We start from the raw sequence: 26,857 nt of genomic DNA, 5'->3' as shown, positions 1-26,857 counted from the left end.
AGTTCGAGATGCTTAGAGAGCTCATAACCTGCACCCCCGGTGTTAGTGCTCCCGCCCAGAGTAGGGCACAGTCCTTCACGTGATGTTCACCTCCCGCACCACACGCTCAGCTTGGATCCAAGTTAGGTGCACAGTCCTGTCGTACAGACCACTTTAGGTGGTTCCGACTCGTAGGTGACCCGCGATTATTCGCACAGCCTTCACGTGATCGTAGCACTAGAGCGTATATATGTATTACACCCAGGCCTGTCGTACAGACCACTTTAGGTGGTTCCGACTCGTGGGCAGGTTCAGTTATTGATTTGAGATTTGAGCTCTATATGCAGCCGTACAGGTCACGTTAGGTAACTCCGGCTGCCAGATATTGTGTTATTGATGTGATTTATACCTGAGCACTTGCATATCATTATGAGGTTTTGACATGGCACATTGTTGAGCATGATTGGCATACCCTTGAGCATGTTGGGCATATCTATACATACGTATATATGTTATTTTCTGGGAAGTATACAGGTTTTACGGCGAGGGGTTAGATTGTATTTTTGCTAAATGGTTTTCAAAGAGCTTTGTTTTTGCCCACTCACGCTTTTGTTTTGCGCCCCTCCAGGTTCTAGTTGCTTAGCGGTTTCGGTGGTCTCCCAGAGGGCTTTTCCGGCATTTCTGACAGATACTCACCAGCGTAGGGTCACCTTCGGGTGTACTTTTATCGCAACTTCTCTTTTGGACTGCTGTAGTCTTGCTCTGAATTTGTATCTCACTTACGCTAGCACTTGTTTTAGTACTTTGTATGCTAGTTTTTAATTATTCGTACTTTTTTATTACTACTTTATTAGCTTCCGCACGTGCACATGGCTTCGTCACCTTCGTGTGACGGCCAGCACGCTCCGATCTCGGTCGGGGTGTGTCATATGCAATGACAATTTTGACCTTATTAGGTTTGAAAAAAAAAAAAAAATCTATATACACCGCAAATCACTTTTAACGTATTATTTATTTTCTTCAACTATCAATACTCCTCCGACCCTCCATTGTTGAACAAAACCCAAACCAATGAAACTACAAACATGTTGATTGAGAAAAAATATTTTTGACGAATGAAACATGAAATTGATATTTCGGAAGATTCACATGAGATAAGACTTCATATTTTTTTTTGTTTTAGTGATTTTGATGACATCAATAATTATTTAATCTTGCTTTTTGTGTTATTCAAGCTTCTATGTTCGTATTCATCTTTTAGGAAACACAAGGATTACATGAAGAATTAAATACCTAAAATTACCACAAAATATTAAAAATAGACGACATGGGTTTTAATGGTGGAATTAAAAACAACCCACATATGCTTTAAATCTCAGGCGGCATCTTTTGTCAAAATCCTAGTCGGCATTTTTGGTCCAAATTAAAAGCTTTATAAGATTTGAGAAATGTGATGTGTATAGAAAATATGGGGTGCATGAATGTGGGGTGTGAGGATATTAACGGGAAATATGTGGGGTGTATTTACATAATTTTTAATTAAAAAAGCAAATATGAGATGTATTAAGTATGTAGAGTTTATTCAACAATGTATGAGGTGTTAATATAACAGGCCAAATTATATACCAAATTCAAAGATTTTTAGACGTGAATCCGACCGTTGGCTAAAACAACATAAGAGTTTTGAGAAAAAGTCAGATTAAAAAAATTGAAGAAGCTTGACCGTCCTATTTTAGCCATTAACTCTTAACAAATAAGTGACAATCTCCTGCATAATTTTATTCTTGCTACTGACAATTTTGCCATCTGATCCATATAAAGGGTAATGTTATTTACATACTTATTTTTACTTTTTATACATCCTTTCAATTTTTAGCAGTCGAATTGAATAAATTAAAGAATATCTATAACAAATAATTAACAAGTATTTGTGAAAAGTAAAAACATCTGTGTGAATAACATTATCTGTATAAACTTCCGTACATGATCTATAGCCGTAATTCATAACTAGTTCCGCACATTGTACACTTCCGCATATTGTAGGGTTCTTTCAAGGCCCAACAAGAATAGAGTTTGAATTTAAAAAAAAAGTATATTGGATCTGTTTAGACCCAGTGAGGGTTGGAAACTTGGAGTTAAAAAGCTCTAATGAGTTTATTTGATTTTGAGTCGGACTTGAATGTTACACTGTTGTGAGTTTTATGCAAGATTTAATAGGATTTTATGCAAGGTTTACCAAGCAAATTGTTATTGGTCCAAAAATTTTATTTTGCATTCAAAATTTTCAATAATTAGAAATAAATATACACGTGTGAGGAGTGTATGTGGTAGCAAAACGTGTCATCCGTTTAACAAATGAGGAAAGTATATTTTCAAGATATTAATTAGGAGAATATATCTTGGAATAATGGTGGAAGTATTCTTAATTGATTGTGAGAGTGATTCTTTACTTGATTGAGTTTATCTTTAATTGGAAATGTATTAAAGATATAATTTAGTAATTAACCATATTTTTAATATGAGTATAACTCAAATCCGATAATTGAAATTGGCTAAAATGCTTACATGTATTTAATACAATCAATATCTGACCGGTCAAATAATTTATGTGAATATCTATCTATGTTTAATACTTCACACATCTAACCGAATTTGACTATTAAACTAAAGATAATGCTAAGAAGATCAAATTTTATTAATTAAATGATATAAATTTTGATGATTGAATTATTATTTAAATATTAATTAACGTAATTAAATTTTATTGGTAATGTCATTTCAATTTAGCTACAAATTTAGCCTGCGGCCGTAGGAGCGCAAGTCAAAAAGTCGAGAGAGGGAGACAGCTGAGTTGGATGGAAGCGGGAAGCGGGAAGCCGAAGAAATCGTCAGACCCCACAACAGCAGAAAATCAAAACATCGTCAAGGAATCAACGATCGATCCTTTGCTCGTTCTTCCTCTCAATTTTGCGTTTTGCAGATTGCCCAAATCATTGATTTCTCAGAATTTCACACAAAAATAGAAACTTGGGGAAATCCAGAATTCAGCTGATTGAACAGAGAAAGTCCCTTCCTCAAGCTTTTGACTTTGATTGCTTTCTGTCATTTCCCAAATCCCAGTTTCCGATCCCAACAACAGAAACTGTAAGATCTTGCTTTCTACATTGCAGGTTAGTTTTTTAATTTCTTAGTTTCCCTTCCATTTGCTTTAATTTAATATTGTTCCATTGTTTTGGGATTATTTGGATCCATAATCTATGTATTATTTGGTGAATTGGGAACTCATCTCTTGACTTTATATTTCTTCTAAATAGTAGATACCCCTATTACAAAGTGATCATTTGTTTTCCTTAAAAAAAAAAGAAGAATGAAAATAAGAACGTTAGAGTTAGATTAGAGCTTCAGAAACTTGTTAAAGATTATTTTCTGCAATTATAATTCAGTATTTTTCCCAATACAAGCTATAGTGGGGGAGGGGAGAATTGAACTCGGGTCCTCGGGTGCAATGCTATGAACTAACCGACCTACAAGCTCCTTGCATAATTCTTTATTTAAGGGATTTAAAAAATTTAATAGGTTGGAGTGGGTGGAGTTTCTGTGTTCCCAAATATGGGGATGCTCAAAGAAGTAAATCAAAAAACTTCACGGAATAGGAACATTGAAGTGCCGTACTACTTTATGCAACCAATGTTAACACAGTTTCTTGATGTTATGCTTCAACATCACCAGCTTGTCTCATGTTTCCTTGTAGTCAAGTTAGTATCTTTTGTCTTCAGAATGAGAAATTTACGTTCAACTGAGACGCCAAAGGTGGCATTATCCCAAATCTACTCCACGTGTTTTAACATTCCCACATGTCGTCGCGTAGTTGGTTTAGGATGATTACACCTTGGTGTCCGGGTTGAATGCAAGTTCTCCCTCAAAGTAGTTTTTTCCATGTGAACATTTTCCACGCTGTCTCATTAGATGTCATGGTTTTAGAATATGAATAGTTGCTACAACTGTTTATGGCTCATCAATAACTAACTTGGAAGATGTAAATTTCTGGTAGTTGTTCGTTAAAAACTATCGTTTCTGATATGATCATATGGCACTAAGAATTCTGCATGTTATTCTAGTCGGTGAAATAGTTTTGTTGTCTCAAACCTATAGATGGGAGATGGAGGCCAGGAATACACTGTCGATGAGGCTCTTGTGGCCATGGGGTTTGGAAAATTCCAAATTCTTGTGCTTGCTTATGCTGGCATGGGTTGGGTCTCAGAAGCCATGGAGATGATGTTACTTTCTTTTGTTGGACCAGCAGTTCAGTCTGCTTGGGGTCTTTCTTCTAAACAAGAAAGTTTTATAACTAGTGTGGTTTTTGCTGGAATGCTAGTCGGAGCATACTCATGGGGCATCGTTTCTGATAAACATGGACGTAGGTGGGCTTTTTTTTGTTTCTTTATTTCTCTTCTCTTTGATTAATTCAAATAGTCTAAATCGTTTTTGGAATCCTGTCTAATATCTTGGGACTAAAGAGGTGCCTACTAATATTATATCTTTATCATCAATATATTTGATTTAATTCCCGCGCTTCTCTTATGTAACAAATTGATGATTTTAATTCTCCTTATTTGATCTTATTCATCGATAGTCTCCGGTGTTATGCAAATTTATAAGATGATGCTATGCGAATATATATATGAACAATAAAGTAAACACGCCACACACAAACACAATGAATTTAGCAAGGTTCGGTGAACTTTGCCTACCCCTTGTGTGATCTCTTGAGAAATCACCCGCATTATGGAGAATAACAATTCGGTTACAAGAACTTATTGAAACCCCTTATGCTAAACCCCAAAACCTTGTTTTAGATCTCTCTACCACTCTTGGTTCTCTACCTTGTATTCTCTCTTTTATTCGTGTGAATAATCAACTCCCAACAAGCCTAATTATGGTACATAAACCGATGGTTGCATGCCTTACAAGTACAGGATTCCTAAATCCTTTTAGAGTAGATTTGGTATTATAAAGAAAACCCTATTTCCCAATTCTTATGGGAAATAATCAGTGCACATTCCTTTCCTCCTTTCCCAACACCTATTGAAAACCTAAACCTATTTGGCCTTCGTATTTTGACGGGCCAAATCACAACACAAATGACTTAGATGATTCCATAGAGATGTGCATTTGACTATATAAATTAATTATGGACACAAGGATGACTAAAACTGTTTATGTCTGGATGTTAGTGATTCAAACTTCGGTACGATCTTTTGATTATGGTTTATTCCCTTAAGACTGTAATGGATTTACATTATTGAGATACCTTGTATTGCACACACATAACCTGCATCATTTAGTAGTGAAAAAAAATGCTATTTCTTTGGCACATGATATCCAATTGAGCTATGTACTTGAGCCAACTGTAAATGACATGATCTTCTGCCAGTACTGATCACTCCTCCTCGGGTTTGCTATCTACAGAATCTGCTTGCCATTTCTGCATTTTGTTTTCTGTCTATGCACCTGCACATTTCTGCATTGGATGCAGATTTGGTTCTTTTTGCCTTTGCGATCTTGAATGCACCATTTTCCAAGTTAACAATTCTACTGGTTCTTATTTTGCTGTTAAAACTTCTATTCCTCCAGGAAAGGATTCCTCATTACAGCCACAATTACTTGTGGAGCTGGTTTTCTGAGTGCTCTTTCCCCTAATTATGCATCCTTGCTCGTTCTTCGTTGCTTGGTTGGTGTTGGTTTGGGAGGTGGCCCTGTACTCTCATCCTGGTTTCTGGAGTTCATTCCTGCTCCTAACAGAGGCACATGGATGGTTATTTTTTCAGCATTTTGGACTATTGGAACAATTCTTGAGGCTTCACTTGCGTGGGTATGTTTAGAGTACTTTATTAGTATTCGTTTGATTTTCCAGTGTTTTTTCTTGATTTGATTCCGTGCCTGTGTTTTTTGGTGTGTATATTTTGTCAGTCTTTTATCTTCAGATATCGGAAGTAAAGGAATTTTGGGATCAATAATAACTAGTTTTTAGCAGTTGTGTCAACTGGATATGATGAACACAACAAACATTAGGAGTCACTTTCTTAATAAGCTTACATATCCAACTGCAGATAATTTTAATTAACTTGTTTTGCGTTTGTAGTGGAATATGTGTGATGAGAATATAAGATTGGTCCTTTCATATATTTATGTTGTGTTCTTTGCAGTTTGTCATGCCAAACTTTGGTTGGAGGTGGCTACTTGCCTTGTCTTCACTCCCTTCATCGCTTCTCCTCATATTCTATTGGGTTGCACCTGAATCACCAAGATATTTGTGCTTAAAAGGTCGAACAACTGAGGCAATCAATATTTTGGAGAAAGTAGCAAGAATGAACGGAATGAAACTCCCTTCTGGGAATCTTGTTTCTGATTTGAAAATAGAGTTATCTGAAGAGATTACTTCATCAGAAGATGCACATTTGATCTCTCCGACAGATGATAAAGATCCAATTCCTACGGAGATGGATTCCAATATGGGTGGCATCTCTTCACTGTTAACACTTCTTTCCCCAAAATTAGTCCGATCTACTTTGCTCTTATGGGTAGTATTCTTTGGGAATGCTTTTTCATATTACGGCCTGGTGCTTCTGACAACTGAGTTGAACAGTGGACATAGTAAATGTACGCCAGAACAAATACAGTCAGACAAAGCGCCAGATACTAGCTATAGACATGTTTTCATCGCTAGTTTTGCAGGTACATTCATCTATTTGTTTCAGTATTTGTCATTTAATAATTTGAAAACAAAGTGTGTTTGTACTGCTAAGAAATTGTTAACTGACATTTAACTTTGTTTGGAATGAAGAGTTTCCTGGGCTCCTCTTATCTGCTGCCATGGTCGACAAACTGGGTCGTAAGCTTTCAATGTCAGCCATGTTCTTCATATGTTGCATTTTTCTACTCCCCTTGGTTGTCCATCAGTCTCAGGGCTTGACCACTAGTCTTCTGTTTGGAGCTCGCATATGCATCACAGCGACCTTCACAATAGTCTACATATACGCCCCGGAGGTAATTTGTTAATGCATTCATCATTTTGAGAGACCACAAACAAGAAAATTGATTCTTAAGCCTACAACTAGTCTGTGCTTTCGTTCAATGCAAAATTGTCCGCGATATTTATGTCTTCGGTGGGTTTCTTTATTATACAATTGAACTCAGATGTCGTTTGACACTCAGCACATGCATGTAACCTCTAATTTCTCCATCACATTCATAAGCGTTAATGCAAGTTGAACTCATTGTTTAGCATCTAAGAAATCATTTTGTGAAGAACATTGTTTGAAGATTCACATTATTATTCTTCTGGTTGTATGAATTTTTGTCCAAGAAAATCATTTAGAAATTGTGCCAGGGTCTTGATCTTTATTTCTTTGGTTTGAACTGCAGATATACCCAACCTCAATCCGAACAACTGGCGTTGGAATCGCAAGTTCAATGGGAAGAATTGGCGGAATGATCTGCCCTCTTGTGGCAGTAGGTTTGGTACATGGATGCCATCAAACGGCATCGATTTTGCTGTTTGAGATTGTAATTTTTCTTTCGGGGGTATGCGTGTTGCTCTTTCCGTTTGAAACAATGGGCCGTGAATTGAGCGATAGTATATCGGATTCAATGGATCAAATCAAAACCAGTAAATGAATTTGTATGAACATACCACATGTGGTACATGTTTTATACAGTCGATGCGATAAACACGAGAGACAATTGGGCAAGGATTCTCTTGTTCCTTACCAAATGCAGCTTGTGAAAATTTAGCAGCAGCAGCAGTAACTTTTTCTTTCCTTGAAGCAAACTATGTTCCTAAAGATCTTAAAGTGATTATAGTGCATTTCTAATTTAAAAACTGCAAGGTTGGGCAGAGGATGTCAATTCTTAGTCCAGAAACTTGGAGAGTGACTTCCCTACGCCCTTCGGGATGCCACCATGGCGTTTAGGACACCACCGTGGCATCTCGAGAGTGAATGTAAGTCAACTTGTCATATGAGATTTTGAGCTGGCTTAAGTCTGTCTATTGAGGCATTATCTACCCAACAACTGATATTTGAATCATTTTTGAAATATCACGAAAACCATTTTGGAGTCTCCAATTTCTCCCAAGTTGATAGAGAGTTAGCTTTTCAGACTCGAGAAGTTGAAATCACGAGAGATTTTACCCTACAACCAAGGCATGCATCCTCATATCTCTTATTGTACTCAAGAATCTCCTCGAGAGGAGACTTTCTCTCATGCCCCTCATTTCACCACGTGTTAAAGTCATTTATTAGATAGCGAGATTACTTTTAAACACTTGGCAAGTAATTCTTCGAAAACGACGCTACATGGACTAAACAACGATTTCACAAGAGAATCTCACCAGCAAGAGGACTCCAGGTGTACCCATTTTGTCTTTGGTTCGCATCAATTGATGGATTGGGAGTAATTGAAGGGAAAGAGACCACAGCTTCCTGCTTGTCTGTGGAACATGGTTAAACAGCTTTCTGGGATCTCATGTGTACCAAATCATAAGGGCCACTTGGGAACAACCAACGCATTTGGAAGAATGCCTCACAAGTTTTGTTTTTTCCACAGGTTGGGTGACAACACACAGAGATTGAAACAGTCAAGTTGTTCACCTCAATTTTAAATTATTCGTTTGAATTCAATGATATTTCTCTTTCAAACGCTAGAGCTAGCTCGAAGTTTGACTCACGACACATTTTCTCTCATGTTTGAAATCCACCGGAACACTGAAAACCACTTTGTAATGTTATTCGTGCATTTCACTTTCAGACAGAGTTTCTATTTTTCCATTTTTCTCTCATGATATTTCTTTTTCCATTTTTTCTAGTTTAGAAGACCTAAATTCATTTTTCTTTTTTCCACTTTAAGACAGTTTCTAGTTACCAAATGCTTGACCCGCGCGTCCTGCGGCTAGCAGGTACACAAAAGTAATGATCCATTTGCAGATGTCAGACACTCAAAATTTAAAAAATAGTCACAAAAGTAGTGATTGCTAATTTCACAAAAAATCATTACAAAATAATTAAAATGATCGAAATCCAATAACAATATCATAATGATCAAATAGCTACGACATAACAATCAATTGTCAATATCAAATAAAGAACTATTTTGAATAACTCTTCAAAGAAAATTTGACTGATTTGATTAAAAAATAAATAACAAATGCTCAATTAATCCAAACCACATACCAACAATATATTGATCAATTATCAAAGACATATCAATAAAAATTCTACTAAATAATGATTCGAAAACAACGTCATGCTAAAAATTCATTTCGATAATTGAGAATTGAAAATAATAATTTTGATTCATTTCCCAAAACTAAGAATTATTTTTTTTAATGACCAAACAATCCCCTAAGAATTTCTCTTTGGGGCCACCTGACTGTTCCTTTGGGTTACACCACAATTTTACCATTTCGGTGACTTCCACGTCCACATATTTTTTTTCTCTTCAATTTTACCAAGAAATACTAAAACAAAAAAAAAAAAAAAAAATCACAAATCAAAAAAGAAAAAACGAAAGCGAGAAACTTCTTGTTTCTCCAGGAAAAATATGGCGTTACGTACGTTATAAAACAAATATAGTATAATTTTTAATAATAATAGTAATAATAATGTTTTTATTTCTTATAACTAGATAGAGAGAGAGAGAGAGAGAGAGAGTAGAGAGAGGTAATATATGTATATATACACATACATATACGGGTACATACTCTGCCTCCTGCTTAGATTCTCGTGCGTGGTGGTGTTTCTGTGAAAATTGAAGATCTTTACTTGAGATTCATGGCGGCAAACCAACCGCAGGCTCCAGATCGTACTTCCGGTACGTCAATCCACAGCAATCTCATTTCATGAATAATCTCCCTTTTTATTCTCCTTGATTAATTCTGACTCTTGAATTTTAATCATTTTATTATTTTTAAAATCTGGGTTTTGTTTGTTGATCATTTCCTCAGATGGGTTTGTTTTCTTGGCTTTGCTTTGTATGTACAGTCAATGAACTGGTGAAATTTTTGGTGTATGTATTGGGGATTTCGGGTTTTAGTGATTTCTGTAGTGGGAACTTTGGCATCTGTGATTGCCTTGCTGTGTGGAACTTTATCCTGATCCGGCTTGGAGGAGTGTGGAAGTGGTGATCTAGTAGATTCTGGGTATTGTCTTTCTGACGGAATTGTTGTAAGATTCGGTTGTTCGTATTCTGTTTTCGTGTTTCGGTTTTGTGTTTGAGGTCATTTTTTGAATGATGTGCTTGTTCGTGTGAATGTGTTGCATCGAGCTCAGTCATAGTTTAGTTTCAATAATTGATACTCGGATACGGAATCATGGATCAATGTATTCATGCATGTATGCAGTGAAGATACAAGTTTAGTAATCATTTTTGGGCTGTAGGAATTACTTCGGCATTCATTGCTGTCAACAAAAAGTATACTAGAGACCAATAGTGGTTGTGCAATCAAATTAATGTATCGTGTGCATAAACTACTTTCAGACTCGGGTCTTGTGTTTGAAGAAGCCTGTCTTTGATATGGCACAAAATGTCAACTTTCCCTGAACTAGAATTATATAGGTAATAGAGCATCACACTTCTGTTCATTGTATGGTCTGGTTTACTCAGGACTGGGGGGAGGCAGATCGAAACGGAAAGCTGTTGTTCCTAGACTAGTAGGAGGTGGATGAATTGGAAAAGTTCAAGATTTTTATAGGATGAAAGAAAATGAGGCCTTTTAGTCCAAGATCTTTTGTTTATTTTTCTTTTTCTTGTGAAATTCGTAAAAATTTTATTTTTAGTTCTTTCTGCAATTTGGGTTGTCGCTAGAATCTCTCTGGGTTATTGCTAGAAGCTCTCTTGATAAAATTACGGCTGGACATCGTGGTTCATTGTGTATCCAAAAACATTTCTTGTTCCATGAATATCATTGTTTATAGTTTGAGCGGTTAGGTTCATATCTATGGCAGCTTTTGTGAAATTGAGACCTTTATCTCTATTTTTGTTTTATACTTTCTTATATCCTAATGGGTAGCTCAAAATTTCATGTTTTTTATTTGAACACATTGCTGTAGACATGACTACGAAATATATTCATGTACTTCTATTTATCATGTGTGGGTAGGTGTGCATGCGTGGATATGTGCGCACGCATGGATATGTGCTCACATATTCATAGCTTCAACTTTTCCTATCCCCAAATTTTTCTTTGGTTGGTCAATAATTTGTACTCCCTATGTTTCTAAGACTCTACTAAGTCACTGAGCATACTGATCATGGATGCAGAAGAGAAACCTGCTGAACCAGATAGCATGAAGGAGCAGGTAGTTGTGAGTCCAATACAATGCTCTTCTGATCCATTGCCAGTTCTGTGTTATTTTAAATTTCAATTCTTTTTCTTTACTCCCTCTTGGGCATGACGACTTTCGTTTGTTTATCTGTTATCAGCCCCATGTCGCAAAAAATGAGAGGTCAGTTTCTCCTAATCCTTCTCCGGATGCTGCCACTATAGGTCTTCCAAGGGAGGCAGCAGGTCAATCGGGTCCTTTTGGTTCAGGTGGAGATCACACTGTTTTTCCACCTAATGTATATGCCCCTCAGGCCCAGACCTTCTACTATAGAGGTTAGTCTTTTATTCCTCTGGGTCTGGATGTGCAGCCATGGAAATGGGCCATTCACAGCTGGATTGAGTCTGAAAATAAGCTTCACAGTTAGTTGGCCACTTCACTGATTGTTGGCCTTATCAACATTACAGTGATTCACCTCATCAGGAAGGATTTTTTTCCCCTTTTTCGTGTTTAGTAATCCCATCAAAATCTGGTTTACATTGTGAGGTTGGAATATAAATTCCAAAGTTTGTACATTTTTAGCTGACCTAGTATTTTTTTTTTCTTTGGTCAGTACTCAGTACTGCCTTGGAGGCTAGTATTCAGAAATGGATTTCTAACTATAATTCTAGAGAGATTGATAGTTTTTGACATATGTCGTGTAAGGAAAATAATTGTAAAACTAGTCCTTTGAAGTTTTTGGTTATGTTTTATGTTGCTCTCACTTATACAATGTAAGTATAGATACAATGTAATTATCTGTGATGTAGGTTATGAAAATGGAACTGGTGAGTGGGACGAATATTCTCCATACATCAACACTGAAGGATTGGAGATTAATTCTCCTGTGAGTGTATCTTTATGCATTGTCATTCATATACAAACATTTCTTTCTTTCAGGTTAACTAATTGTAATTTTCCTTAATTTTCAATCTTGATTAGGGTGTCTACAATGAGAATCCTTCTTTAGTCTTTCATTCTGGATATGGCTACAATCCACAAATGCCGTACGGTCCTTACTCCCCGGTTACAACACCAATGCCGTCCGTAGGTGGAGATGCACAGTTATATTCTCCCCAGCAATACCCATTTTCGGGACCGCCTTATTATCAGCAGCTTGGTCATCCTAGCATGCAATATATTACCTCACCTACCACAGTGTCACAACCAGAGCTCACCACCTTAGTTAATATCGATCAACAAGGTGACAATATGCTTTTTGGACCAAGGCCTGGTTATCATCCTCCAGTGGGATCTTTTGGTAGAGGCAATTTTCCTGGAAATACTGGTAGTCAGGGTTTTCATGACTTGCAGCAAGGATTTGATGGATTTAGATCTGGAGGCCTTTGGTCAGACTGGCCGAAACCCTCAGACAGGCACAGGTCTTTGACTCCCTTTTTGCCATCAGTATCTCCACAGCCAATTGGCCCATTGGGATCATTTGGGCAGAATATTGGAATGGTATGTTCTCATGCCTGTGCATGTCTTCAAACTACGATATTTTGAAATCCCATTGGTTCTTTTTTCTCTCCACTCCTGTTTCAACAATGCTTTTGAAACTGATTTCTGGTTTCTTCTCTTCCATCAAATCTTGGAGGAAGGTAGAACTTGTATATATTTTGCACAAAATGTTATCTTAGATACTTTTGCTCAAAATATATTTGCACTCGGTCATAATTTCCGTATGGAAGTCCTTAATGTTTAGCAGGAAGTATACATTCTACTCACTCCTTTCCTCCCTCACCTACCGCTTTCCTTTTAACAGTTTCTTCAAGCTGCTTTTGACTCTTACTGTCACATGTGCTGCCTTGTTGACCCATGTTCTTAAGTCGTTTACCCTCCGATTCTTCTTATTGATGCATCGAGATTTTGTATTTTTGTAAATCATGGTTATTAAGATATTAGTCTTTGCCATGCACCGCAACTACAATCTTTGTTGTTGGTGTTTCTATGTCTTGCAAGGAAAACTGATTGCACAGCGCAGTGTTTTTTAGTAAAATACTGTACACTAGACTCAAAGTCCATCATAGGATTCAATGTTATCCAAATCAAGACATTGACATTTATATCAATGGCAATGAAGAATGTAGTATTGTTTATTGAGCTGGTTAAATATCTATATTAAGAAATCGTTGGATTTAATAACTATGGGTACCTACCAATATTGGAGTTCAGGTGTAGATCCTTAGGTCACTGTCATCTTCCATTTTTGGTGTGATGCAACTTTGGCTTATCTTTTATGAATGCAATATCTTGACAATGATGCCAGCCTATATATCGCGGTGATGTGAGTTGATTGTCATTGACACCGTCATCTGGAACTTGCTGAATTTTGATTAGAATCATGGATTCTAGTATTTTTGAATAGTCGTTTTTCGGCAGGCTTCTCAACAACAAAGGTTGATGTATGGGTTTGGGTCTGGTTCAAACTCTTATAACAGAGGCTACATGCCCAGTGGTTTTAATCAGGGATCTGGCCTTGGAAGTGCACCATTTTCTAGCATTGGAGCTAACAATCGCGGCTTTCTATCATTAGAAAATAGCAAGCGGCATGTGAGGGGCAGTGGTCCTATATGCAGTTGCAATGCCCCCGTTGATATTCTTTGTGAGCAGAATCGAGGCCCGAGGGCCTCAAAGCCAAAGAGTCAAATCATGGCTGATAGCTGTGTGGAGAACACCAAACATAACGCTTCTACAACCAAGGTCCTTGATGAATCATTCAACAGGCCTGATTTTGTAACAGACTACAAAGATGCTAAGTTCTTCATTATCAAGTCATATAGTGAAGATAATGTTCACAAGAGCATCAAATATGGTGTCTGGGCCAGCACGCCAAATGGTAACAGAAAGTTGGATGCTGCATATCGTGAAGCTAAGGAGATGCATGGTGGCTGCCCTGTTTTTCTCTTCTTTTCGGTACGTAATTGTACAATCTTTTCTTCAGATACAGCTGTTTTTGGTGATGTTCACAAGATAAGTAACGTATGCTACATGATTTCTTCCTTTTCCATTTCTTGTTCGTTGTATTTTGTCCTTGCTGCCCAGTTTAGCCTTACATTGCTGTACTTCATAATATCAGGTGAATGCTAGTGCTCAGTTCTGTGGGGTGGCTGAAATGATTGGACCTGTTGATTTTGACAAGAGTCTGGATTACTGGCAGCAAGACAAATGGAGCGGCCAGTTTCCTGTGAAGTGGCATATGATTAAAGACGTTCCCAACAGTCAGTTTCGTCACATCATTCTTGAAAATAATGACAACAAGCCTGTAACCAACAGCCGAGATACTCAAGAGGTGTGAACAAGCCCCTTTTTTTCCACAATATGGGATATATTTTGTGTGCAGTTCGTAAAAGCAAATATCCTTACCAGGGGAAATCTAGATATTTAGTTTTTTTTAAGAATAATTATAGTAGCTTGACTGAGCTTCTGTCTGTTGTCGAGCTTTCTGTCATTGCCTGTTTATGGACTATTAACTATCCCAGCTTAGGTAGTGTTATCTTTATTGCGGAAGCTCTTGGTTTTTCTCAGGCTCGAATGCCTCCGAAAATACTGTGGAAATGTACCTCCGATGCTTTTTGTGTAAATTCTGATGCTAATCATGCTATAGAGTCTGAATTTTCATCTGGTTTTACTTGCTTAATACAAGTATATTCTAATTCTGATTCTTAGGTCCTACATACCCTAAACCTCAAAGATTTTGAATCATTTGTAAGCTTTGTCCTCCTGTTTCCCCTTTTATAGTTTTACTTGTCCTATGTAAAGGAGATGACCGTACGGAGGTTATTCTAGTGCTCAGCATGTGATATATGTTATTCATTTGAATTTGATGGAAAGCAAAGTTTTAAATTGTAGAGTAGAAATCTTGAAGCGCGTTGTATTTTGGTTAGTCTTGTACTTTTTCCTTACAACTCCCGGTTTTGCTCCCATATGTGTGCAGGTAAAATTGGAGCAGGGAATTGAGTTGTTGAATATCTTCAAGAATTATGAAACAGATATGTCGATTCTAGATGATTTCGAATTTTATGAAGACCGGCAGAAAGCAATGCAAGAGCGTAAGGCCAGACAGCAAGCCAGCCTGATTGCGGTTGGTGTGGTTGGAGAAAATGAGAACAAAAGTACTGTTCAAATCCCCAGTGATTTCATCAAGCACATGTCCAAGAGTTTTGCTCAAGTCGTCTGCTTGGATGAGGGCAGTCAAGAACCTACTACCCTTTCCGAAAGAGCTAGTCCTGCTTCCGACGGCTCCATTGGTGCCAGAGCAAAACTTGAAGATGCGATGCCAGCTCCTGTTCCTTCCACTCAGACCCGTTAGGAAGACATGGATTGCTCCCGGTTTGTATGTGACACAAACTTCAATACTACATTCAGTTTTTTTGTTAACTTGTGATTAGGTTGCCTGATGTCTCTATGTATTCATAAAGAGCGCATCGGTATGTGAAGGAATGAAAAAGGGTTTTGTTTTTACCGGCCGATGACGGGCTTCATGTATCATATGCGTCGTGGGTGCGACTTTCCGATTGTAGTCATTAGTTTCATAAGGTTTTGAGTGAGAGTAGTTCTCTTGAAAGATATTGCTTCTTGATTTTGCCTTTGTAATGTTTCCCATTTTCGCGGACAGTTCAATAAAAAGTATGCAGCAAAAAGGCCTTGAGGAAAAAACCCACTTTATTATATATTTTATTCACAGTTTGATTCCTTGATTATTTCCATCATCCTATCTATTTATTGTATATGGTACGATTAGCTTTTGTTAGGTACTGTTTGTATTTAATTTTAAATAAAATAATTTAAAATAATTTATGCATGCACAGTGTACGGTGAACCTTGTGAAGATTCATATTATCCTCACAAAGAAGATCTGGATGGAATCCAAATACTGTTTGTATTTAATTTTAAATAAAATAATTTAAAATAATTTATGGATGCACAGTGTACGGTGAACCTTGTGAAGATTCATATTATCCTCACAAAAAAGATCTAGATGGAATCCAAATCCACTAGCACCCTTCAAAATAATTGACTAACCAAAAATTATACAACACACCTAGTGTCTGATGTATTAGACGACTGTATTTGCATGGCTAAATTTTAACGGTTCAAACACTGGTACATCATTCCATCCACAGTTGTACCTTTAGGAAACCCTTTGCTAGCAAGCAATGTCAACAGCCTTTTGTTTCTCGAAGTGAGCCTTTGAGCATAATCTCGTTTCCCAAAATAGATAACATGGTCATGTGAATGTTATGTCCATGATTGCGTGATCATGCTTTTTCTTTGAGATCTGTGCTATAGAGTTTCCTAGACTCCTATAGGTGGATGTCCACTGATTGGGCCTAACTTCTCTGCCCTCCTACTTTTCATACACTCTCATCTCCTTCTATTTGTACGGTCACGATTAAGCCACATCAACATTTTATATTACTTCTATAAAAAAAAATCAATATAAAATGTTGACGTGGCTTAACCGTGACCACACAAAATAGGAGGGGATAGGAGTGTATGGGAAGTGGGAGGGCGAAGAAGCCGGGTCGCAACTGATTACCCATCAGCACACAAGTTGATGTCAACCGTTGATATTTTGAAAGTTAATTATCTATCAACGGTTGAAAATTACTCACTCACGCACACATTCTAAGACTATATACTTTATGTTTGGTTTGATTTTTCCTCAATGAATCCTCTATTTTTTTTCGTATTTATTTTATTTAGGTCACCCAATCAACAAAAAAATAAAAGGTAATCAGGTTTCTTTCACTGATGATGCCATGGCTAGCAAATCAATAGTGCTGGGTTAGATGAGATATGAATATTTCTACTGATATCGATATTTTTAATGCTAAGACTTTATTTATTTATCTCTACTAATTAATAAAATACTTTTTGTCAACTAAAATCCTATGAAATTACCAGTTTAACTCTCTAATTAAAATATAACATGAATAAGAAATGTAGGGCAGAAATGTAATTTCACACAACCAAATTTTGCTCATTTTTTTTTTCCGAAGTCTTACATACATGTAATCCTAACATATCTCTAATTAAAAAAAAAAAAAAAAAATCTCACACACTTTGTGTGTGCCCATATGCTAGTTATATATTAATTTACTTTGGTACTTAATAATGCAGTCTAATGGAATTCTTCTTCATTTATAAATAAGAGATCTTGAGTTCAAATTTTAGAATTTTTTGCAACTAATTTATTCCCCATCCCATTAGTGTAATTATGATTTTGTATAAAAGAATGACATTGTATTGCATGGGGATAATAATGAAAATGGCTCAAAAACGTGAAAATTTAAAATGAAATTTTAAGGAATCTATATATATAAAGTGAGAGCCCTAGTTTGGTGAAACATTATAAAATACCAAGAATGCCCTCATTTCAAAAAAAAAACAGCACAAACCCATTCCTATATAGAAGGACTATAATTGTAATACACAAATAAAATAGGGTTAAAATCGTAAGTCAGGAGGCAAAAACGAAAGTAATATTTAAAATGAGGACAAGACAGTAAAATCAGTGGAACAAAACAAAACACGGAGAAGGCACACGGGTAATGGATCGGAAACTGCTATGCGTCTAACCGGGAACCGTTTTGTGGAAGGAGAGAACGTGCAAAGTGGGTTGAGGAGGAAAAGAAACGCCCTAATCGTGAAAAAAGGAGCAGTTTTGGTGGATGAGAGATATATAGAAGGCCACAAAATAAGAACCTGAAAAGAAAAATCTGAAAAATCTTGTAGGAAGAGAAGATGGTACTAAAGCCATTGCTCGCTCAGGTTTGCTCTTCTCTAATTCCATGCAGTTGTTGGAACACTACACTCTTTTCATTCTTTTTTTTTTTTTCAATGGGTCACACAATTTGGTTCTAAGATGAGCACATAGTTATGTTTTCATATCTTGCAGCTTTATGAACAAGGATTGGGTGTTTATTTCTCTCTGGTGATTCTGTGGGTGAAGCCGGTTTCCTTTCTCCACTTTTTACTGATTTATCATCTATGCCATATAATTGTTTGGGAGCTTATTAGAATTTAATTCAATTCCTCTTTGTGTTTCAATATTTTTTTTTGTCTCTCTTTGGTACACTACCCACTTACAATTGAGATCAAATTGGTATGGTTAGATTTTGCGGGGAAAACCTTTTATCTTCGTCCCCTGCTCTATATTTTCATGTTTTAATGGTCTCCTTTTTTTTTTTTCTTTTCTTTTTTAATTTTTTTTATATGTTTCCGATAGCAGCTATGGGTCCTTTATACAAAAAGAAAGTTATCCAGATAAAAGCTATGAAGGTATCTGACTACTTGATTTCCATGGCAACTTGAAGCGGCAAGTCCAATATTTGGTTTGTTTGACATCTTATATTTTGTTTAATGTGTATAGTTTAATGAAATGCCTGAGAAAACCATCATGATCATGATGCTTGGTAAACAATTTCTATAAAAAAATGTTTGACAAGAGAAATCCTGAGCAAAAGATGTCTGTCATCGAGAAATCCTTCTCTTTGCATTCCTTTTTTTGTAGAGAACTTCTTTGCATGGTTGGCTGCCTTTTCTATCTCTTCTGGTTAGATGAATTATACTCGCTTTACTCTTTTGTAGATATAACATAAAATTAGTCATACGCTTTATGCATGTATAGGTAAAAATTAAAAAAGAAAAATTATCGTTTTTATATCTTAATGTGGTTGTTCCTACTTTTTTTAATTAGGTTCCTTCGTGGTTCTGATGGATTAAAGTTTTAGATCAAACACCAGCTAAAATTTATTATATAGCTTTTTGCCTATTAATTGGTGCTTCGGTTGAACCTGATGCATGATTTCTTGCACTCTGTCATGATCAGAACCTCACCTTCAATTGAGTATGCCTACATGCATTTTGACAACACTCCAGTTGTTATTGGAGCATTTAATATGAGCATATTATGCAGCTGTAGGACAAGTTGCTTCTAATAGAGAAGGTTTTAACGGCTAATGGAGATACTGAGAAGATGTGATTGAACAAAGATAAAGTTCCCAACAATATTGTTGTCTTGCCTATTGTTTTGAAGAGAGCACAAGAGTGTCTTTCAAATATTGACAAACTAGACCCTCAAAACAGAATCATATGTTAGGACATGCTAATACATGTTTTTTAATCTATCAAGATAGAGAGTAATATTTTTCTTAGTTTTATTCTTGGCGTTTGTTAAACATGACCAATGTGTGAGACGCCCATTGTGCGCATGTTTAATAAAGCCTCACACGTAGTATATAGCCAATTAAAAGAGAACTGAATGTATTTATAAATCAAATAAAATAGAAATGTAGAAAAAATGAAGGACATGTAGAACACAAAAAAACCTATATTAAATAAGGCAACATAAACAGTTCATTAGCATACCTTCATAGCTTTTGTTTCACATGTAGACAACACTTTGATAGAGAAACAAAGGAAAACCTCAAATTACACGAATTACGTATTTTTTCATAACAAGTTTTTAGAACGTGCATAATAAAGAAAAGATCTCTCCCTTGCATGATGCATTAAAAATATATCTTGACAATTACAATAAGAAACAACTAACACAATGAAAATTTGAAGCATCAATCAGGACAATTATATGTGGCATTTACCTTCCAGATCACGTCTTCAGTCATGGACAATTATATATGGCTTTATCGAGAGGGGTCTCAAAGTCAACCACAACCGTGTTAGTAAAAAATGGCTCTATAGTAGGCCAACAAGGTGTATTTACATGGAATGTAGTATACAAAGAAGTCTTGCTTCATTTCAGCTAATTATGGTGACACCTAATAGGTAACAATTTTATTAACGATAACCTTTTAGTATGCATTCCTCGCTTATCAATTAACTCTTTCTATTTTATTTTTAATTTTCTCACTATCATTTGTAGATTGGCAATGAAAATTTGAAGCATCAATCAGGAACAAATGGGTGGAAATTGCAGCATTGATGTCAATATGTAAACTTTCTTTTCAAAAGAAACAGTGACGTATAGACTTGATGGGTATTGTGAATAATGTACATATTGTGATGTAGGTTTTAAATTTTGACATTTAAGTTGTTTCGTATTTTGCTACGAGTACTTAATGTTTTCATCTACTCTTTTTTTTTTTTTTTTTTTTTTTAATTTACATATAATTGCTATTGTTCATGGGCTTTAGGTAGGAACTTGCATCTAAAATCGTATGTTGTTTGATAAGTGCATGAATAACATTTAAATCATTACTTTACACAAAGTAAAAACGAAAAACATGATAAATTTTTAGGACGTGTATGATAAAAAAAAAAAAGTTCCTCTTTGCACAATACATTGAAAGTATATCTTGACAATTACAATGGGAAAAACAAACACAATACACCTTTAGGGGTGCGTAGCGCCTGTGATGCAAAAATATCTCTCACACGCACGCTAGTGCGTGCAGAGAGGCTAGTATTGTATTAAACCATAACACATTTATTAATCAAGAATTAATGATTAGTTGCTCTATAAACTGTCTTTCTTTCCAACGAAAAAAGAATCGTCCTTATCCCACTATTTTTTTTTTCTTTTGTTGAATCTTTTTCCATTGGCCTACAATTGAAATATTCTTAAAATAATACATAACTTAGTTCAAACGAGAACAATCTCAACAGAAAATCCAACACATTTAATTAGCTGATTATATAAATTCATGTTAATATAATGAGAGATGACTATTAAGATAATAAATAAATAAAAAAACATATTAAAATATTTGAAATTCTAGGTCAGTAATACAAATACATTCTGGAGATAGAGGTGAGCGATCAAGGATACCGGCGCACGGACTTGAAGATGGAGAGATCAAGTGCCAACTCGGATGAGTATATCAACTCATTTAGATTTAGTTGAAGTTAGAGACAAATTTCTCAACAAATTTCAAAAGTTCGAAATCTGCAATCAGTTCCGACGAAATTTTCTTAGTAGATCGGTAAATATCGTCGATATTCATGGATTTTCCGATATCCCGGTCAAAATAGGGTGAAGTTTGTATTTCACCCCTATTTCCATATTGATCCTTGATTTTGCGAATAGGGTGGTATTATCTGCACACCCATTTACCTCTCACATATCCCTACCACTCTGCGGCCGTAGGATCAGATCTAATGAATTAAAGAAGTACAATGGAAAAAAAAATAAAATAACAATGGTGTGTGAGAAGTAAAAAGAGATGTGTAAATAATACTACCCTTCAAATATTTTGACGAAAATATCGATAATTTGGTCCCTATTTTAAACAATGTAAACTTTTACCAAATCAAATAGATTTCATAAAACCATTGATTAGATGGAATCCTGATAATCGTTTCTTTAAAGAGATTAACTAAATATGATATGGATCTCACCCATTTTCTTTAACAGACAATCAAGATCTTACCTATTTTCTTTAGAGTAAATTGTGGTAATGGTCCCTCAATTTTAATCAAATTAGAGTAATAGTCCCTTAACTAAAAAATCATTACCATTAATCCTTCAAGTCATCAAAATGTGTAGCTATGGTCCTTTTCGTCAACGGCGTCAAAATTTTGTCAAAATGAGTTATGTTGGAAGGACCATTGCTACAATTGGGGTCCCTCAACTCATCAAAACTTGTAGCTATGGTCATTTTCATCACTTTCGTTAGAATTTTGTCAAAATGAGTTTATGTTGGAATGACCATTGCTACAATTGGGTTTAAATTGAGGGATCATTGGTCCAATTAGGTTAAAGTTCAGGTACCATTTCTCCAATTGGATTAAAGTTGAGAGACCAATGGTAATGAATTTTTAGTTGAGGGACTATAGTTGCACGTTTTGATGAGTTAAAGGATCAATGGTAGTGAATTTTTAGTTAAATGACTATTACTCCAATTAAGTTAAAGTTAAAGAATCATTGCTACAATTTACTATTTTCTTGAAGGGTCAATCTCGCGCATAAATTCTACTAATGTGCCACCAATATTATGTGTACAAACTAAGGAGAGTGACAAAATCCCAAATCAAAACTAAGAGGAGTGACAAAATCCCAAATCAAAACTATGGAAACTAGTAGATATTTGTGCTCGCTATCCTAAAATGAAGAAATTATAGTATGGTACAGTAGCACGCGGCAATGCCTGGTGGTGAACACGTTAATTATATTTAGACATGTGGAAAAGAGTAAATGACCAGTTGAGTCCTTGAATTTTCTTCCTCTCTGGAAAACAAAAAATATCCAGCGAAGGCTTCAAAATCCACGCCGGAAACTGTACTGGCGATGATGGCAAGCTGAGGAGTCCATTTCTTCTCTGAAATTTTGCGGTTATCCGGCGAATCTATATTTCGAGGTGTTTTAGGAGGTGGATCAGGGTAGGGTTCGGCGAGATTCTGATTTGAATCACTGAGCTTGAAGATCTCGAGTCCGTTCCTCCCCATCACAGGGGGTGAAGCAATGGAGGCTAAGGACGGCGTTGCGAATCATCGGGAGGAAGGTGGAAGGTGGGAGGTGGTTATGGATCTTTAAGTTTTATTTTATTTTATAATAATATAATTTTTTAAGTCCAGCTGTAAACAATGAAATGTGTGTCAAATTTTGAGTGGAAGTATCATATGCTGATGTGGTAGTACTGTATTACTTAATAATTTCTTTATAAAGTAATAGTGATGTTCACTACCTCATCGATTGCCGTTAGATGAATTTGATCTCATTTATCTACTATACAAATCTCAAAATTTAAACTAGTTTAATGATAATTAATAGAAAGATGAGCATCACCAATTTAGGATGGAAAGCAAAAATGTCTCCGTCTTTGAAATATGACCTCCTCCTTAAGTTGGGACTCCTCAAAATACACAACCAAAACGCTCTTGAAGATAAAGGGCTTGAGCATACCAAAGAGAAATCGATAAAAAAACATGAACTTTTTAAGTAAAAATATATATAATATTACATATGAAAAAGTAATTAGTATTATCGAGACGACCCAACACATATCCTCCACTTCCAAGAGAAATTCGCCGTGACTTTTGGAAAAATACCAGCACTGGACAATGACCATACCACTAGGGAGAAATTTTTCATGGTTCTCGGAACCCCTCTAAAACGGTATTATGTGGAGTACCCAACTAATGAAACATATTCGAAGCACATGCGGGTTTTCATTCATCGTTGACATCCCTACAATGATTTATGAGTATAATGCAGCATGTATCGACCAGATTAAGGAGGATACAACAAAGAAGACAACACCAAGAACATTGTGCTGAAATTCTTCTTTTCACATAAACTGTGGAAACCAATATCTTCTTGACTAAGAAACAGATTAGAGAGAGAAGGAGAAATGCAGAGAGAGATTGGATTGGGATAACATGTTTCTCATTACTTGATAATGTTATTACACTAGAGTATATATACAGCTCATGACTTTGTACAACAATACGCTTAGCTAACTATGACTAATTACATGTTGTACCACTGCTCATCTCAACTAACACTTTACTATTATAACAAACTAACAGTTTTGGATATTGAGGCATTTGCCTCAATATAAACAACAAGAGCATCAGAAGATTGAAGTCAAACAAATATGTTTCCAAGACAACCTAGCTGATCTCTTTACCAAGTCATTGCCACATTCTAGTTTTTAGAAGCTTGTCCAAGAAATTAGTATGCTTAAATTGTCTGATTTGAATTGCTTGTAGTTTTCATTTGGTAGTTTTGTCAAACTCAGAGGAAGTATCCAAAAGTATACTCACTTGATCTTAATGGACTCTTTTTCCTACGATTAAGAGCATTTTTCCTTTGAGGTTTTGATAACTGACTAGGTTTTAAAGATGTACCCTTATGAGCTTTCTACTTGCGTCCAGAAGACATATAGTTTTGACTTAATGCAAACTTCTCTCGTTTCTTCTTAAACTATGGGTTTATCTCTCATACTAGGTTTTACCATAGCGAGGTTTTGTGAGTTTTACTACCAATGCAGTGTTATGAATCATTTGAGACTCGCATTCGTTTATTGTACTGACGACTCCATCAATTGAACTTACTTAATCACTGAAGACCTGATACAACATTTTGTTTGAGTATTTATACACTCAAGAAGGAGTGTCGTAGTTCTAATTTAGTTAGGAATGTGATTGTGTAAATCCTATTGGAATTCTATAGTATCTTTTAGATAGTGTCCTATGTTAGTTGTAATACCTAAAGGGTAAGGAATTTGCCTTTCCTAGTATTGTAAATAAAGAAACAATGGAAGTAAGACAATACACACATTAGAATTCATTAAATCTCCCTCTACACTAGAGCTACACCCTTCTTTCCCTCTCTATAATTTTTCCAGTGTTCTAAAAATCGGCCTAGGCACTAGGCGGCGGAGCTTGGACCCGATTTAGATCAAAACGTTCAGTTAGGCGGGGAGGACATAGGCAGCCGCCTAGGTGCTCACAAGGCGGCCCTAGGCGGCAGTTTACGCGGTTTGAATCTACAACTTCCGATCTTGTACGTAGCAGCAAAGTCCCGGAAATTTTTTGTAGCTCGTCTCTGTGAAGATGAGGGAAGAGAGAGTGTGACGAGAGAGAGAGAGAGACTGCGCGGTGAATTTTTGCAGCTTGTCTGAAGATGAGGGAAGAAAAATTGCTGCCAACGAACTGCAGTTTGTCTGTGAAGATGAAAGAAGGGAAAGCGCAAAGAGAGAGAGAGAGAGAGACTTAAACATTTCAGATGGTTTTAATTAAGAAACTATCTGATAGGAGCATATTTATGCTACTTAGTTATGTTGTTTCCTTGCATTTAGTTACTTAATTACTATCTATTTTAGTCTTTTAAGCTATTTTCGTATGTTTTTAGGTCCTAATGGCAAAAGGAGCAAGAAAGTGTATTTTGAGGCTATTTGGAGCCGTTTTGGGCATAGATTGGATAGCTTAACTATGGAGCAATGTGGATGGACGAAATTGAAGTCAAGAGATGCTAGGAAAGGCTAAAAATCTAGAGAAAGAAGTCCAAATGCAAAGAAGATAAGGAAAGAGCAAGAAATAAGGAACCTTATCCAAATTTCCTTGTCTTATCCAAACCTTATCCAACCTTATCTTATCTTATCCTATCCTAATCTTTTCCTACCTTAATTCCAACTTCAAAGAGGACTCATTTTCACATTAAATCACCTAAATATCAAGTTCTAGAAGCCCTATTTTCGTGCATTAAGTTTATGCCACATGTAACCCTTCTAGAAGTTCTAGAATCTGCCACAAGGACCATTCCTTGTCATCCTTGGAATCTAATTGAAAGTATCCTTGTTCTTTGGTGATTTGGGGTCCTAATTCCTCTCATTTTCAGCCCAAATTCGTGCCTCCCCTTCACCCTATAAATACTTGATGCCACAACACTCAAAAACCACCACCCTCTACCACAAATTTACACCACACCATCCACCACACCTCAAGAGCCTAAATTCACGCAAATCCCCATTGTTGGCAGCAAGGAAGGAAGGAGGAGCCACCTGGAGTGTTTCTAGGTGTATTCTATCTTTGTTTTTAATGTTTAAGTTTAATTATCTTTGTTTTGCGAACATGTGGAACTAACTTCTTTTTAGTTAGAGGTGAATTCGAAGCCATGATTATATGTTTTATATGAACTGATTACGTCCAGTTATTGTTTCTTAAGGCATGAATGTGATTTGCTTATCTAAGTTATTAAAACTTGTTTATGTATGTGGGTTGGGGGTCGACACTTAATTTGCATGCATGAATTTGATGCTAGAGTATAAGGGGGTTTCACGTAATAGTTATTCACTTATATTCACAAGTAGTGGAGGTTGCTAGTCACAATCGTGTTAAGTAAATCCTTGGTATGAGTCTCATGCGTTTCATAGTGATGAATGCCTTGTCAATACTTATGATTTTCATAGAACTTAATGACTTTTGACATGTATCTCTATCATGCGTTTCATATAGGGAACTTGAGAAAGATAATTTGGTTTAGATGCGTATTCCATCTAATTCAATGAAATAAGGAAAATTTGTTGGTTAGTTGTGCGATGCAACTAACTTGGGGTGTTGTCATTCATAGTCTAAAGGAATAAGAACTGGAAATTGGTTCATATGCATATATCATGTGTGGAGAAGGACCCTCTAACTAGCCTTTCACCCATTTATTTCACTTAAATTCGTTTTTCCAAAGTATTTGCTACAAAGTTTTTGTTTTAAGTTTTAAATTCGTCAAAAACAATCCCCCTTTCATTTAGTCTTGTTATTTGAGTCAAAATTTGTTTTCTTTGAGTCTTTTGAGTCAAGTTAAGGTTTATTTTCGTCCAAAACACTTGTTAGGTCTAAAATTGAGTCTTTTTAAGTGTTTGTTGCTGTTTTGAGTGTTTTAAGTTAGTTTAGAGTCTATAGAGTCTATTTTAGTGTTTTTTTGAGTCTTAATTGTGTTGATTAGCATCCCTTCTAATCCCCGGCCTAAAATGATCCCTACTTTCATATACTACAATCATAGGGTTTTAATTTGAGTGTTAGAATATTTCACCTCAAATTTTGGTGCCGTTGCC

The 26,857-nt window shown here is 36.0% G+C and overlaps 2 protein-coding genes across 9 annotated transcripts; both read left to right on the top strand.

The window, feature by feature from the left end:
* The first annotated feature begins 2,800 nt into the window (after window positions 1–2,800).
* LOC137708183 (organic cation/carnitine transporter 7-like) lies at window positions 2,801–7,799 on the top strand. 2 transcript variants are annotated; one of them, XM_068447195.1, is made up of 6 exons: window positions 2,801–3,123; window positions 4,132–4,400; window positions 5,614–5,851; window positions 6,186–6,714; window positions 6,824–7,026; window positions 7,405–7,799. In XM_068447195.1, the coding sequence occupies exons 2-6, from the start codon at window positions 4,132–4,134 to the stop codon at window positions 7,654–7,656; spliced, it is 1,491 nt and encodes a 496-aa protein (XP_068303296.1). In that variant the 5' UTR covers window positions 2,801–3,123; the 3' UTR covers window positions 7,657–7,799. The 2 variants fall into 2 exon arrangements, with proteins under 2 accessions (XP_068303296.1, XP_068303295.1); XM_068447194.1 differs by having other exon boundaries at window positions 2,801–3,149.
* A 1,872-nt stretch (window positions 7,800–9,671) lies between these two features.
* Window positions 9,672–15,910, top strand: LOC137707778 (YTH domain-containing protein ECT4-like). Of its 7 annotated transcripts, none has more exons than XM_068446697.1 (8): window positions 9,672–9,849; window positions 11,299–11,342; window positions 11,461–11,635; window positions 12,110–12,186; window positions 12,282–12,800; window positions 13,722–14,255; window positions 14,419–14,631; window positions 15,277–15,910. In XM_068446697.1, the coding sequence occupies exons 1-8, from the start codon at window positions 9,810–9,812 to the stop codon at window positions 15,649–15,651; spliced, it is 1,977 nt and encodes a 658-aa protein (XP_068302798.1). In that variant the 5' UTR covers window positions 9,672–9,809; the 3' UTR covers window positions 15,652–15,910. The 7 variants fall into 7 exon arrangements, with proteins under 7 accessions (XP_068302798.1, XP_068302797.1, XP_068302796.1 ...); XM_068446696.1 differs by having other exon boundaries at window positions 11,260–11,336; XM_068446695.1 differs by having other exon boundaries at window positions 11,260–11,342.
* The last annotated feature ends 10,947 nt before the right edge of the window (window positions 15,911–26,857 follow it).

This window comes from Pyrus communis, chromosome 11 (genome assembly GCF_963583255.1).
Source record: "Pyrus communis chromosome 11, drPyrComm1.1, whole genome shotgun sequence".
In the NCBI taxonomy this organism is placed as follows: domain Eukaryota; kingdom Viridiplantae; phylum Streptophyta; class Magnoliopsida; order Rosales; family Rosaceae; genus Pyrus; species Pyrus communis.
This window is presented reverse-complemented; position numbering and strand designations above follow the sequence as displayed.

Excerpts from the sequence above, each read along its gene's own strand:
- LOC137708183 (XM_068447195.1), top strand. The coding sequence starts at position 4,132 with ATGGGAGATGGAGGCCAGGAATACACTGTCGATGAGGCTCTTGTGGCC. Across the intron at positions 6,715-6,823 it reads TTTCATCGCTAGTTTTGCAG|AGTTTCCTGGGCTCCTCTTA; the intron begins GTACATTCATCT and ends TTTGGAATGAAG. Across the intron at positions 7,027-7,404 it reads TCTACATATACGCCCCGGAG|ATATACCCAACCTCAATCCG; the intron begins GTAATTTGTTAA and ends TTTGAACTGCAG.
- LOC137707778 (XM_068446695.1), top strand. The coding sequence starts at position 9,810 with ATGGCGGCAAACCAACCGCAGGCTCCAGATCGTACTTCCG. Across the intron at positions 11,343-11,460 it reads GCATGAAGGAGCAGGTAGTT|CCCCATGTCGCAAAAAATGA; the intron begins GTGAGTCCAATA and ends ATCTGTTATCAG. Across the intron at positions 12,187-12,281 it reads GATTGGAGATTAATTCTCCT|GGTGTCTACAATGAGAATCC; the intron begins GTGAGTGTATCT and ends AATCTTGATTAG.